We start from the raw sequence: 15,162 nt of genomic DNA, 5'->3' as shown, positions 1-15,162 counted from the left end.
GTAGGCCTTGCGCAATAGTCTACGAGGTGCAGGTACGGGAGCAGTCAGCCCATATATTAAATAATGGGCCAATAATTTAAAAGGTAAAAACAACCTGGTTTTGCCTATTAAATTAAGCCCTATTTTAAAGCAGCAATAATTGTGTCTTTTAAATGATTGCCTTTATTTGGGTTCATTTACTGGAATTGTACCTATGCCTGCATCTCGGAGGCTATTACATGCCCTATATATACCTCCGGAACAGAATTTTCTCACCTACTGAAGTATTTAGATTCTGACCTGATCACTGTGCCACATGTGTCAGCCCCATCTGTCTTCTGGCATCTTTCCCTCCTCACATTAAACGGTCAATTCAATTAGGTGCGACTAAGTTGCGTCCGCGAGTAAGTGTAGCACTGGCTATATGGCGCACTAACAGTAACACCAGACTCACACATTTTTCTTTGCAGTCTCATAGAGCGGTGTACAAAAATCTATGTGTCCAGGGCGAGATCGGGCTGCGAAAAGGACTCTCCTCACTCCTAATTGAATTCACCTCTTAAAGAAGGGCTTGACTTATCTGGCTTGTCCATCTTCAAAAGAGCCTACAGTCTATCATTAGTATGAAAAGTTCAAGAATGACTTGTCTATTCTCAACCCTTCATCTATCTCGACACCCTTTTGGATGCTTTATAATCTATATTTAATTTAGAGTACTTAGTAGAGAATGACTTAAATTAAAATGGCTAATAATCTTTATTTGGCTAAATTCAAAAAGCAATATTAATTCTCATTCTACCGGAGCTTTCTGCTGCTTTTAATACTATTGAACACAACACTCAATTCCCATCCTTCATACATTGGACATCCACATTCTAATGGCTTTATAGTTTGCTCCCTATCAACCAGATCACATTCTCACTGTTTCTGAGACTAATATATACTCATTACCTATCCCTCTATCTTAAGTGGTGCCTAAAGGTTTCATAGTTGGATCTACAAGTTTCCTGTGGGAGACCTGAATAGATCATGTGGCCTCAATGAGCATTGTTTATGCAGAAGTAATTTGTAAGAAAAAAGGAAAAAGATATGTCTGCACTCTACACAAGTTGTTAGTGTAACTTCTCATAGGTGGCCACAAAATACTATATATTAATCAATTCTTAGTTATGGGAAACGAAGATGATATTTCTGATGAACAGCCAACATCCAGGAGGCTTGAATGAGGCCAACAGCTTTAGTCCATATCTTTAATGTCTTAGTGATACACTTAGGTTTTTTTTATACTTGTTTTTCTTTTCCTTTTTTTGCTCACCAGTTTGCACAGGTCTTTTTGTATGTGTATATGATCATCTATTTTTTCACACATTATTTCCTCTGTATGAGATATTGTTTTTATTTATTATAATTAGGAGGTCTTATTTGCACTTTTATGTTTGTATCTTATATGTAACACTTGATATCCATCTAGTTATATTATCTTTATTAAAGGATATTTAAAGTACCTGTACCATATATAGTTATTTTTGTATGGTAGCAATCACATTTGGTGGGATTCACTAATAACCACCATTCACGCACCAAGTATTGTTTTGTATTTTATAAATATCCACACATTAATGATACACAGGCTATTTTCACACTTGTCTTTCTTTTTTGTTTATCAGTTTGCACAGGTTTTTCTGTGTATTCATATGATCATCAATTTTTTCCACATATTACTTTCTCTATATGAGATATTGTTTATATTTATTATAATTAGGAGGTCTTTATGCACTTTTATGTTTAGATTTTATATGTAACACTAGATATTTATTCATTCACTAGTATTACAGGAGGTGATTCAGTGACGTTTTCATTCTTACATTTAGTTATGTAACGCTAGATATTTATTCATTCACTAATATTACAGGAGGTGATTCAGTGACGTTTTCATTCTTACATTTAGTTATGTAACGCTAGATATTTATTCATTCACTAATATTACAGGAGGTGATTCAGTGACGTTTTCATTCTTACATTTAGTTATATGTAACACTAGATATTTATTCATTCACTAATATTACAGGAGGTGATTCAGTGACGTTTTCATTCTTACATTTAGTATATTTAGTATTTATTTATTACTTAATTTTTACATATCTATATTTTTTATATAGGTCACTCAATTAATTAATGGAGTATTTTGCATATGCATATATCATATATGGAATCCGGTGGGGTGTTTAAATGTTTCCTTATGGACTGGTCAATACTTACCTTTCCCTATCTTTAGATAATCTACTTGCTAATATAATAAACATAATTTTGTATAATAAATGAAGCTCTGATCACATGATCGGGACTTACTTCATAATGTTGTACTAACAGAACATACCGAGGGATAAATCACGGGATTTGTGACAGAAAGGAGATAAATAAAGGCTATCATTGGATGGCCGCATCACGTGACAACAAGTAAATAACGTGATTGGAGGTCTCGGTCCTGCTAAATATATTGCTGGATCGCACCGAAGGATGGATCATATGATCTCTGACATAATGGAGATAAACAAAGGCTTTCATTGGATGGACGCATAACGTAACATAAACTAAGAACGCAATTGGAGGTTTCTGTCCTGTTAAATATCTTGTCGGGTAAGACAATCGGGTTTAGCCTTGACAAAGCTGTTAATGCAGTGAAATGCGTGCGTTGGCGTTTCAGTGGGTCCACTATAAATGTCTTCAATTGAGATGAATATACAAACTGCCTGAAAGTAGTTCCATGCTGTGAATATGAGACTAGTGCTTACAGTAGATAGGCTTGAGTGGTGAACGGTGTAACTAAATAAAATTGATGTACACTGTATAGCCTTTCTACTGCTAATATCACTATATGAGGCTGAGTCAGTTATCGATAAGTAACTAATGATACACTTATAACTTGATATGGGAGCCTCATTAAAAGGATGTATAAAGAAATATCACATAAGTGATTTCCTTAAATGTGATGATTATTAGCCCACAACTAATGGAAACAGGTTGTGTTATCACATATGCTAGGTGAGGGTGCAATAGTATTGAATACCCTCCCTGTTATAATTATCGCTATATTAGGCTGTATGAACCACCTAGGTAACAATCAGTGAAACGTTGACACTTTGTAACGGCGATTTCACCAGACGATTGTTTAAAATATGTTACATTGTTGTGATCTGTGATTACCAGCTCTAAATAAATAGAAATATCTTAAATTACTACATATTTGATAAATATAATGATTACAACCGCAATAAACTGTGTGTATCATCTAATTTGACTGAATAAAATTAAGGATTGATAGCCCTAGTGATAAAGTGCACACACGTTATATTTAATCGAAAGCGTCGTAGACATTTGATGTATACAATTGAGTATGTTGCATATTCTGGCTAAATGAAATGAGAGATTGCCAGTACTAATTACCTAGTGAATACAGCTATCATCCTTTTAAGATTCACTTATTCTAAATGACACCCTGGAAATGTATATTCTTAATGAACTTCACCAGTCTAACTCTATTCATTATAGATCTCCTTTGTGATTGCTGTCTTTGCGGGCACTAATCATTATTGTGAGATTTTGTATTGAATGGATTAGAGATTATTGATTTCAACATTTGAATTTATATGTTCCATGATAAGATATGAATGGATAACCCTAGCCAATATTAGGCTTAATTGTATGAGGAGATAGTATTTTATGGATCTCTCCACTTCCATCAAATTAATAGGCAGCATCTAGCATTAGCAGAGACTTATTAGAGGATCTCACTTTTTAATATTATTAATTTTTCAGTTTATTTATTTACTTTTCCTCTTCACTTACATGTCTTTTTTATTGTTTAACCTATATAGTTCACTGTATATCTCCCAAATATTGGGATGTTCTTAAATTAATGATAATAAAAGTTAAATTTTATATATACTCATGTCTGTGCGCCCATGAGAATACAACCCCTAGTTCTCTCTCTTTTTCACTTATGCAAAAGTAATCAAAGTAATGTCACAAAAAAGAAAAGCTGTATTTATTCTCTCCACTCTTTGTATTACCTGTCTGAAAAAAAGCAGTGTGCTGCAGTCAGGATCCACCTATCTGCCACTAAGCTTCCTCCACAAACGTGTGACCCTCGCACCTGTAGACTGGCCAGCCACGGCCATTCCCCTTCTTGTGCTTGAGTTCCTCCAACAAGACGGCTTTGAAGAGCTTGTACACCACAGCCTATGGAGGAATAAGTAGGTGAGCTTCCCATAGAAAACATGAATGAAGGTGCCATGCCTGGTCTCCGTCATTGAATTGTCTGTCACCACCTAGTGTTTGACTGTTTTGTCTTGCATTTGCATATTGTACGTTTCCAGTAGTTTTTCCCATGCCACACTCAGAAAGACATTTGGATGCAAATAAACATAAAACACAGCTTAATACATCACAAAGTACAGAGGGCCTGATTTGCAGTTGGACGCATTTCCTTTCTGATGATGATGATGCATTCTAATTGTTTTAACTGTGAACTGCAAATGTGAATGGAAAACTTCAAACACAAGAAGCTTATTGATTTTTAAAAAAGCTAAACATTTTTATTGCCTAATAATACATTTTATGCTGCAAATTAGAATCAATGTCAAATGCCGTTTGTACTATGAACATGTTTGGAGCCATCAAAATAGTGACATCTGATTGAGTCTCCATCAATTTAGAAAACTTGAAGCATCTCAAACCATGTGCTATATTCTCTGCTTTATTCCTCCTGGATATCCCAATAACACTGCGTATAAGTTTGCTAACTGTAGAGTGTGGGATGGAATTTTTAAAATAAAGTTGATGGGGCCTATTTATCAATATGTGGCGATAATTATGATTCATTTTGTTCTGAGAAATATAACTTCTCAGCCTAATTTAATATAGCAATAAAATATCACCGGGCAGCTGAGTGATACTCAACTGGCCCTGCAACAGTGACCTGGATAAGTAAGGGTTAAATTAACGTTTTGCTGTCTAATTAGAGTCTAATTATGCTTAAGGGAGGCTGCTTCAGTACACGCAACGTAAATGTGAAAAAAACAACACAATAGTTTGAAAATAATTTTTTTAGATACTTAAAAATATTGCTGCAATACTTGTTCATTAGGCTTCTCCACACAAAGCTATCACCACCAAGAGCCAGTGAATCTTATCACAGGTGGAGGTTACCGACGGTGATATCAGTGATATTGTCACTGGTAACCCATTGCAGTATATGGCCAATCCTTATTGGCGGAGAAAACACCCTGGTTTCGCCAGCCAAAGGGCATATCACTCTTTGATAAATGAGCCCCTGTATCTTTTCAACTGTAACATTTTTAAATAAAAACAGAATAATTACTTTTCTGCTGGAGATCAAATGAAATGGAACATTTTCTGCACATTAGTTTATACCACCTAGTATCTGTTATTCTCCTGATTATTTATCTGGTAATTGGCTTATTTTGTTTTTGGTTACAACATTCTGTCTTTTTTCCCTTGTGCTGTACAATAATATGTTTTATTGCTAATATACTTTTTATTTGTTATTGGGTTTTGGTCTTGGTTTTCTATCACGGAATCACTCCCACCTCCACCTTACATCTCAGCACCGTTTTCATTTTGTCCCTCTGTCAATAAGCAATCCAGCCAGTCCTCAGCAGTCTCCTGTCATTGTGTCATTTCCCAATACCATCCTGTTGCATCTAATGAGGTTTATCTTTTGGGAGAGTGGAATTCTAGATCAGATCTCACCACAGTTCTTTTCATCAGAGCCGTCCACACAGTCAATAACGGAGTCACATTCTGGGTTTATCTTCTTCACACAGTTTCCATCTGCACATTTATAGTTGAAGGCACCACAGGGAACAACTGTGTAAGCGGTAAAAAGAAACTGTGTATTAAAGAGTAAGTTTTATCTCCAGCCCACTAGCATACTCAGTGTAATTGTGTTTAGGCACAAGGCACTATTTAATGGCTGGATAATAAACTGGGGCCAGGTCACCAATCCTGCAAATCACCAGTGCTCATCATCACTCTCGGCAGTACTTAAGTTGTTTTAAATAAGTACATCTTGGAGATCATCTTACAAGCCTTATTTCCAACATAATATGACGCCACATAGTCAGTTACCAGCTATTTCAAATTCATTTACATAAACAAGGTGAGCAGAATATAGAGAAGTGTGTAGACTCCCTTGTTTTGGTTCAAAAGCATCATTGTGTTCCACTCTCAAGTGTTATGGTTGGCTTTTTGGATTTCTTTAAAAATGTACAAAAAAAGCTTGGACCTGTTTTTGTTCCTATAGTATTAACATCAATATCATTAATTTCTGGTCAATTTAAACCACCTCACAGCAATGCAATCATGAGGGAGCGTCTTAAATGCAATCCAAAATATGCGAGATCAGGTTTTTAGATACAAGTTCCAAATTTGACTTGAGTCAGGACTCGGTTCTACTTGGAATCATAAAGTGATCCGAGCTGTGACTCAGTGCGACTCGTTACCTCAAAGTTTGGGTGTGTTCAGTTTTCAGCAAAACCGAACTAATCGTCTCTACCAGAAAATGCTAAAACAGCATGTTTAAACAATACACAAGTTGGACATACAAAATGTATTTCATTTATTTAATCTAGAGGTGCTTTTGATACCACAATTGTTCTTCATTCGTTTTACAGACATATTACTAAACGCTGGTGGATCTCGCCCCTCCCACTGTCTAAGTCCCAGTCTATGGCTTTTTGCCAGCCTTCATCCTTCTACTTAAATCATGACAATACCCCTATGAAATGCAGCAGTATTCTTACTAAAATAATCACACAATTACACTGCCTCACAGAAGATTAGCAAAGCCATCTCCTGATTACTCTATGAGTATCTGAACAATTCAATTATCTCTATGGCAATTAGTTTGTCAATTCATCACAGGTGGCACATGGTGTTTACTTGCCAAGTCCAATGGCAGCTGCTCCCACAGCTCTTCCTACTTTTTTCTCATGGTCGGAGGAGAGAAACCTCCCGTGGCTTTAGAGTCCTTTGTGAAGATTCTGATGCCGGTGCTATCTCCTCTGCCTACAGTATAGGGGCAGGCACACATCTTCTAGGCAGATGTGTGTTTGCGGTCATGTGACTGCTGACGTCAAGGAATCGGCACTTTGGATTGCCTGTTTAAGGCCCATTCTGGCTGCTGAAAGCTGCTAGAGTGTCAGAGGTATATTTACGAAAGTGCAGGTTTTTAGAAGTGGAGATGTTGTCCATAGCAACCAATCAGATTCTACTTAACATTTATCACCTTCAAGAAGATAATAGCTAGAATCTGATTGGTTGCTATGGGCAGCATCTCCACTTCTAAAAACTTGCACTTTAGTAAATAGACCCCTAAGGCTCACAACCTTGCTACATGCTCTATAATATTTTATTAATTTCTTGCTGTGTTTGACCCTTGACTTGATCTTGACTCTTCTTCTGCGTTAAACCCTTTTTCGCATATCCAAGGATATCCAGTGTTTGATCCTTGGTTTCTTCCTGACACATCTCTGCCTTAAACCTTGTGGCAAATACTTGACCTCTTTGTGTATAACCTATAGCCTTATCCTAACATTACAAGGCACTACAGAGCTCTGCAGCACCAGACAATGCGGATAGCAGCATGCATAAAACAGGGACATATGTTCATAAGGTAGATAAAATAAATGCAGGCAGGAAAAAAAAGTCCAAGATGAGACTTGCCTGTGAGAGAGCTTGCAATGTCCCAGCGCATTCTTAAACTTAACATGCCTAAGACTGAGCTGATCATCATCCCACCCTCTTCCATTACCTCACTTCTTACAATTTCATTATCTATTGATGGCACAACTATCTCCTCTAGCCCCAAAGTGCACTTGGGAGTTATCCTAGACTCCTCCCTCTCCTTTACACATATTAAGCACCTCTCGCAGTCCTGCCATTTCCACCTAAAAAATATTTCCAGGATTAGAACCTTCCTCACACTGAATGCTACTAAAACCCTCATCCACTCGCTGGTCATCTCCAGATTGGACTACTGTAACCTTCTCCTAGCTGGCCACCCAGTCTCCCACCTCTCTCCAATACAAACGGTCCTCAATGCTGCTGCTCGGCTCATCTTCCTCTCCAGACGTTCTACATCTGCTTCCCCTCTCCTTCATGTCCTACACTGGCTCCCCTTCCCCTTCAGATGCCAATTCAAGGTTCTTACATTCGCCTGCAAAGCCCTCACCAAATCCTCTCCCACATACATTTCTGACCTTCTCTCCCTTCACACTCCCGCCCTTCCACTTCGCTCAACATGCATGCCGCCTCTCTTGCCAACTGATTACTTCCTCCCTCTCCCACCTCCAAGCTTTTGCCCATGCTGCTCCCTACCTTTGGAACTCTCTCCCTCTCCCTATCAGACTCGCCACCTCTCTACAAATTTTCAAACAGGCTCTCAAGACCCACTACTTCATCAAGGCTTCCAGCTCTCATTATAACCCACTTCATGCTCTTTCCTCCCTATCTACCCCTTCAGTGTCACGCCTGCCTGTCTGCCCCTCCCCTATAGAATGTAAGCTCTCACAAGCAGGGACCTCTTCCCTCATGTGCTTCTCTTTACATCTTCTTCTACAACTTGCTAACCACAAGGGCACCTAACACTTGACTGCTAACTCCCTGCTGCTTATTTTGAGTGTTTTAATCGCTGTTGCAGCAATGTATATAAACCATGTCCTTGTCCTGCACTGTAATGTACTGTAAGTTACTTGTTTCTTGTTCACTTATTAGTTTATGTACTCTGGAAGGCGCTGCGGAACACTTGTGGCGTCATATAAATAAAGGATAATAATAATAATCGAGTAGGAATAGGACAGAGCTGAGACAAGAGAAGTCAGTGTAGCTCAGTGTGGTCTGTGGTGAGCATTACATGATTGGAAGACTGGAGGAGAGTCTGAGGATTCCACAGAAGTCTCAGAGTGAGAGATGATAATCAGAGAGATGGTAGAGGCTGATCTAAGAAGGAGTGAGGGAGATTATTTCCAGATGATGTGTGAAATGTATGATGGGTGTTGTTATAAGGAAATACAATGGTAAAAAAGTTACCTTCATGGCACTGCTCTTCATCTGTGCCATTCACACAATCTTTATTGCCATCACAGATCTGTTTGGGAGGAATACATTGGCCTCCTGGGCACTGGTACGCAGCAGGACACACTACAGTTAAGAAATGAAAAGCCATATAGTACACAAACATGATAATGTTAATGTACAAAGTGTGCACGTTGTGGGTTCACATAAAAACAGCGTTCGTATATAAGCGTTGCATGACATTGGGGCAGTTCTACTTACCACAGTTTCTCTCATCCAACCCATTTTGGCAGTCATTAACCCCATCACATAATGGTACACACATACCATCTAGTATGCAAAGGAACTCCCCAGGACATGCTGCAGAGAGATATAGAGATACTGTGACAAACTGTAGGCAATTGTACAAATCATAACAAAAGAAACAGTATATAAAAATAATGGTTTGATTAAAAAGAGTATTTTAAATGTAACTTACGGTCTGACAGGTTGTAGAGGCTGTAGGAGACTTGTATCCCAGGTCCAGTCAGTGCTTTTATACAGGAAAAGGTTACAGTGATGTTTTCTGATATGCCTTCAATTCTCTCTATGTAAGGTCTAAGCACCCGGAATCCACACATCCTGGAAGAAGCAGTGAGTAACGTAGTTATGTAACCAAATCTCTTTCTACTAGGGTGCAGGCTTTTAGAAGTGGAGATGTTGCCCATAGCAACCTATCAGATTCTACTTAAATATACCCCTAGGTATTATTGTATACAATATATGGTGTGCATGTGTGTATGTGTGTATATTAAAACAATACAAAAATGACAGCTGCTGCAGTCAGTTTTTGTGGCAACCTTTCTATTGAGTACAGTAGATAACATTGCTGGTCCTGGGTATTCTGAATATAGAAGTGCTTCTCAGTGCACACGTGCACATATTTACCTTAATCTAATAAAGAGGAACCTGGATATTTCCTAATCAATACAACTAATCAGATATTGTCAAACGTGTTTGCAAGTTGCAACACAAACATACTGTACCCCACCTACTTTTTCTGAATACCAAAGACTTCAATGAAATCTAAGTGTTCTGTACACAAACATACCCAGATATTTTCATCTCCAAGTGTTTTGCAAGCAAACAAACTGGGATCCTTCTAACTTTAGTTACTGAGCTCGCAAACTCCTGTATCTGCACATGTATATGAAAGTATAAGCCTATCCTACCCACTGCTCTAGTTTACACACATGCAACCATCATTATAAGGACTGGCACTGCACCAGTCCCATGCTAGGTGTCAGAGATCCATGAGATACAGACTTCACTTCTCCATATGCATGACTCTGAATTGCATGGTGCTATACATACGCACCCACGACACTCCCATGACGCATCCATCAGAAACAGCCGCGTCTTCATACTCGCCTCCAAGCACACCTACCTCAAATTAGTCTCTGGGCCTGATTCAGAGCCAGACGCTCTGACAGAGCGCTTGCTCTGAATCAGGGCCGGCCTTCTGTTTCTTTAGAGCGGCCTCCTGGCCGCTCGCATAGCTGTGGGTGACCACCCACAGCTATAGCGAGCGGCCAGGAAGATGTTCGCGATGGTCAAGACCATCGCGACCATTGGGCTTGCAACAAGACCCTTGTGGTAGGGTCTCATTGCCGCAAACCCCAGAGAGCTTTCGGCTCTAACAGAGCCGAAAGCTCTCCCACTGACATCACTTGTGATGTCAGTGGGGCCGGCCCCAGACAGTAGGCGGTCTGGGCAGCCATGCCCCCGGCCCGCCCACCAAAGGGGGCATGCTGTCACTCAACATTCGACAGCACGCCCCCTTTGGTACGAGACCCGGAGCGACGGTTTGCCCGTCACTATCCAGGTCTCGCGCATGCGCACGCATAGCGCTCGCGAGCGGGTCTGAATCAGGCCCTCTGTTTGCACAAGATGTGACACACACCTACTTGTGGACACATACAGGGGTATTCAATATGGGTGCGATAACATAATATCGCAATTATGACGTAATTATCGCAGGTTTTACTTTTACACCCTATTCAATTTCAAAGACTTATCGCAGTTTTGACAAGTCTTTGATAAAAAACGGTGATAACTTTTCACCATTGAATAGGTGTTGAAAAAAAGTGCAAAATTGGGGTTTAGGGGTGCAGGCTTAAAAAAAATTGCCTGCACCCCTGAGAATGACATTTAAAAAAGAACTGTGTCAAAAAAAAGTAAAAAAAAAAAATAGGGACACCCCAAAAAATTAATTTAAAATTGGGTGCAAAAAAAAAAATGGGAAAAAATTGTTAAACAATAGGGAAATAGGTTCAGGGCTATTCTTATGCGGCAGATGTTTTCTAGAATAGAATTATAGCGGCAGGTGCACAAATGCAGTATTTTTAAAAACTTACTTTAGGGACTTAAAAATATGCTAATACCCATTTTCATGTACCCCAAATTTGATGGGACCACTTAAAAAAACGAAAAAAATAACCTAAGTGCTCTTCTGCATCACTTCTTCAATGTCGGGAAAAAAACACCTGCTGCGGCTATTTAAATCCCCGACTTTCAATTAAAGGCTAAAACGGGGGTACCCATAGTGTTCCCCCAAGTTTTTACAACTTTAGGGGGGTCTTACAATCATTTTAAGGAAAAATTCGTAACTTTACGCAAATCCAACTTCGGAGTTTCCCGTTTTCGTTAATTTTATATTGAATACGGGGATAAGCGGGAGCGTGCACCAGACTTTAACGCAGAAAAAAACTCTGATATGAAACGTTAACTTCGACAGTGAAGTTAACGTTTCATATTGAATACCCCTCTTTGTGGGGTACGTGCGCACACTATGTTTTGTGATTCAGGAGCATGCGCAGTTGGTATCTGCATGTGGTTGCCCCAGTCCAAGCCTGTTCTGCTCATCCAAATGCAGGCAGGTGTAAGAGGAAGAATTGTGCAAGTCTGTATTGCTGGGCATACACTATACAGTTATCTGTCAGATATCTGTCCAATCTGGCTGGTTAAATTGAAAATCTGTTGGTTTTTTTTGGCTAAAAAAACTTTGGGGTAAATTTACTATACCGCACTTTTCAAGACGCTGGATTTAAAAGGGCAATAATATTAAAATAAAAGTTTATTTTGTATTTACTATTAGTGCCCCTTCAAATCCAGTGACCAAAACGGATGACGGTGCAGTGGCTTTGAAAAGGGCAAAATAATATCTTTACTTCTTTTCTAGGTTTGGTATCAATCAATCGCCTTACCAAAACAGCAATAATCAGGATTATACACAATGAAATCAGCAGTTACTTTGCATTAGTATGAACAACTAGAAAACCTACAGCATCTAATGCGTGGTCACTTACCTTTTTAAACCAATCGTGGAATGCATAATGAATGCCAGAAGGTAGCATAATAGCGGAAAATACAAAAATCATATTTTTACTTGAGCAAACATTTTAAAAGGGGTATAGACATACATTTGTGAATAGCTGCTGGTCACATGACAAGAATTTTTCCCCACCTTGGCCTATTTTTGATTGGCCAGGAGCAGCATCCGCTGCTGGATCAGGCCCTCTGTACGAATCCGATCTGTTGTAGCATTAGCATAATGGCCCAGTTGCACTGCTTAAAAGTCACAGTCGCTGCTGCATTAGCGCCCGCCTCTGAATCAGGCCTTCTATTTGGATTAACCAACAACACCTGGTTGCATACTGGTATATTATCACACCCATCATCATGATATTCCCCTTTCAGCAGGTTTGTTTCAGCATAAAATTCACCACAGCATGGGATCATTGTGCAGGGACGTAACTAGGGTAGTGCGACCTGTGCTATGGCACAGGGCACCGCAGGGCAGGGGGCGCTGTTTGGGCCTGTCAATTCTCTGTTTATTCTCACTTGTAGCTTCCTCTTCTTTTAACTTCAGCAGTTCCTGGCCTCCTCTATCTCTTCCCTGGCCCTTCTCCATTACGCCATGGCCCTTTTTCGGGTGTATTTCTTATGTCCTTTTTTGAAAAATAATGAGGTGGGGGGCACCAATGCTCTTTCTGGGACAGGGCACCAAAAAGTCTAGTTACAGCTCTGTCATTGTGTGACACCTTCTTTTAGCATATACAACGGTAACTAAAGAGGTGGAATGTCACTTGTGCTAGAGGCAACAATCTGGGGGGGATTGCCAAGTACAACACTGGGAATACATTGTCGCTTTTTTTCAAACAGGGCCCCAAACTTCCAGGTTACAGACAGGCAATAAAAGGTGTAGATGGGGGCATTTACCATCCAATCACCAACAACTCAAGACTTAGATGGGGGCCAACTGCCAGCCTATCAGCAACTATTCAAGGCTTAGATGGGGGCCAACTGCCAGCCCATCACCAACTATTCAAAACTTAGATGGGGGCCAACTGCCAGCCCATCACCAACTATTCAAGACTTAGATGGGGTCCAACTGCCAGCCCATCACCAATCATTTAAGGCTTAGATGGGGGCAACTGTCAGCTCATCACCAAAAACTGAAGGATTATATGAGGGCCAACTCCCAGCCCTTAGCCAACCATTCAATGCTTAGATGGGGCCAAAGAACAGCCCATCGCCAACAACTCAAAGTATACAAACTCCCTCTCAATGACACACTAAAAGGCCCACTAGGACCTGTGATATTGCTGACCACAGTAAGGTAGAATCAGCCTAAAACCATTTATTGGTGGGGAGAGCAGCTGAAGACCTACAACAAGACGGGTGGGGGGGATGTGACTTTGAAAGAAGCATGAGACTTCCCAACCAGGAAATTACTATTATAAACCAGCAACGCAGCCACAAAACAGTCCATAAAAAGGGAAACCCCTTTACTTTTTAACCCTTACTCCTAAATGTATTCTGACGTATCCTAGTAGTTTAAATACTGACAGTCATATGAAATGACTTCTGTCTTCCTACAAGTCATGGATTTGTTGGCACTGTTACCGCAATCAGGACTTCTTTCTGACTGCAGGGATAGTTGAGAGGTATGTCCCACTTCACAATGTTCACCCAAGCCACCCCTTCCATCAGCTTTTATCTTGCTGCAGTGTCCTTTGGAGGTTGGAGTTAATGTACTTCACTTCACTACACAGCTCAGTGGGAGTCACCCACTCTCTGCCCAATGTTATTTCCCCCATGGAGCAGCAGAGGTTGGAGCTGCTGTGAAGACCAGAGCCCTCCACCAGCAGACACTGCAGAACTACTTTAAGAACTTTTAGAAGAATTTGATTGAATAAGAAAAATCTGTACTTTACTTGCGGTTTTGGATGTTCCACTGTCCTTGAATGCAAGGGGCATATGTATATTGTCCCATCAACTTGTATCCTTCGAATCTCAGAGCGACACCATAAGCGGGAGAAGGGACCTGACATAGCATGTGGAGACAATGTCACACCAAAAACACAGTCATGGAGAGCATGAATGCAAGTGCTATTTTATGATGTTATGTACCATTTTTGCATTATTAGTCCAATTTTGTATGGAGATTGGTGGATAGCGGCATCAGTTTGAATGTTGGAGGTGAGTAGGGTTACCTGGGCTGCTACATGTTAATGGTCTAGGTGTACTTATGCTCCTGCTATTGCAACCAAATATAAAAATTAGATTTCATTTTGCCAGAGAAAATATTTATGAGAGATTAAAAGGGGAGTGGACACATTGGGCGGAATTCAATTGATTACGCGGTGCGGATCTTCCGTCTAAAGTGACAGGAGATCGCAGGCCGCTATTCAATAGATGCAGTTTTTCGTGCTTATTACGCCCATAGAGGTCAGGTTTAGCCGCGTAAAGCAGCTAAACCCGACCAAAGTGCTGGGCGCGACCGCAAAAAGTGATGTTTGGGCACCCAAACAGGTCACTTTTCGCACATTTCAGCTCTCATCCCCTGGGGCTGCGAGCTGAAATGTAGCGCTGGCAGCTGATCGCGCCCGACAGGAGCAAGAATTGAATAGCTCCGTCGGGCGCGATAGGGGCTGGAATCAATTGAATTCCGCCCAATTACAGAACTTTATCGCCTTTTTTCATCCAGATTTCAGAAGCTGTTTCAACAATCAAGTATTATAATGGGACCATTTCTATGAGAGG

General features: G+C 40.1%; 1 protein-coding gene across 1 annotated transcript in view; it reads right to left on the bottom strand.

Moving 5' to 3' along the window:
• Positions 1–15,162, bottom strand: part of TMPRSS6 (transmembrane serine protease 6) — a 159,081-nt gene that overhangs the window by 13,242 nt on the left and 130,677 nt on the right. The window contains exons 10-15 of the mRNA XM_088456882.1: positions 14,334–14,443; positions 9,554–9,696; positions 9,337–9,435; positions 9,091–9,201; positions 5,752–5,868; positions 4,050–4,218 (exon numbers count right to left, since the gene is read on the bottom strand). Coding sequence (XP_088313008.1) covers positions 4,050–4,218; positions 5,752–5,868; positions 9,091–9,201; positions 9,337–9,435; positions 9,554–9,696; positions 14,334–14,443 — 749 coding nt within the window. The remainder of the gene's footprint in view (positions 1–4,049; positions 4,219–5,751; positions 5,869–9,090; positions 9,202–9,336; positions 9,436–9,553; positions 9,697–14,333; positions 14,444–15,162) is intronic.

Source organism: Taudactylus pleione, unplaced genomic scaffold (assembly GCF_031769625.1).
Source record: "Taudactylus pleione unplaced genomic scaffold, aTauple2 ptg000726l, whole genome shotgun sequence".
Classification (NCBI taxonomy): domain Eukaryota; kingdom Metazoa; phylum Chordata; class Amphibia; order Anura; family Myobatrachidae; genus Taudactylus; species Taudactylus pleione.
Note: the sequence above shows the minus strand (reverse complement) of the source record. Positions and strands in the feature narration are given on the sequence as shown.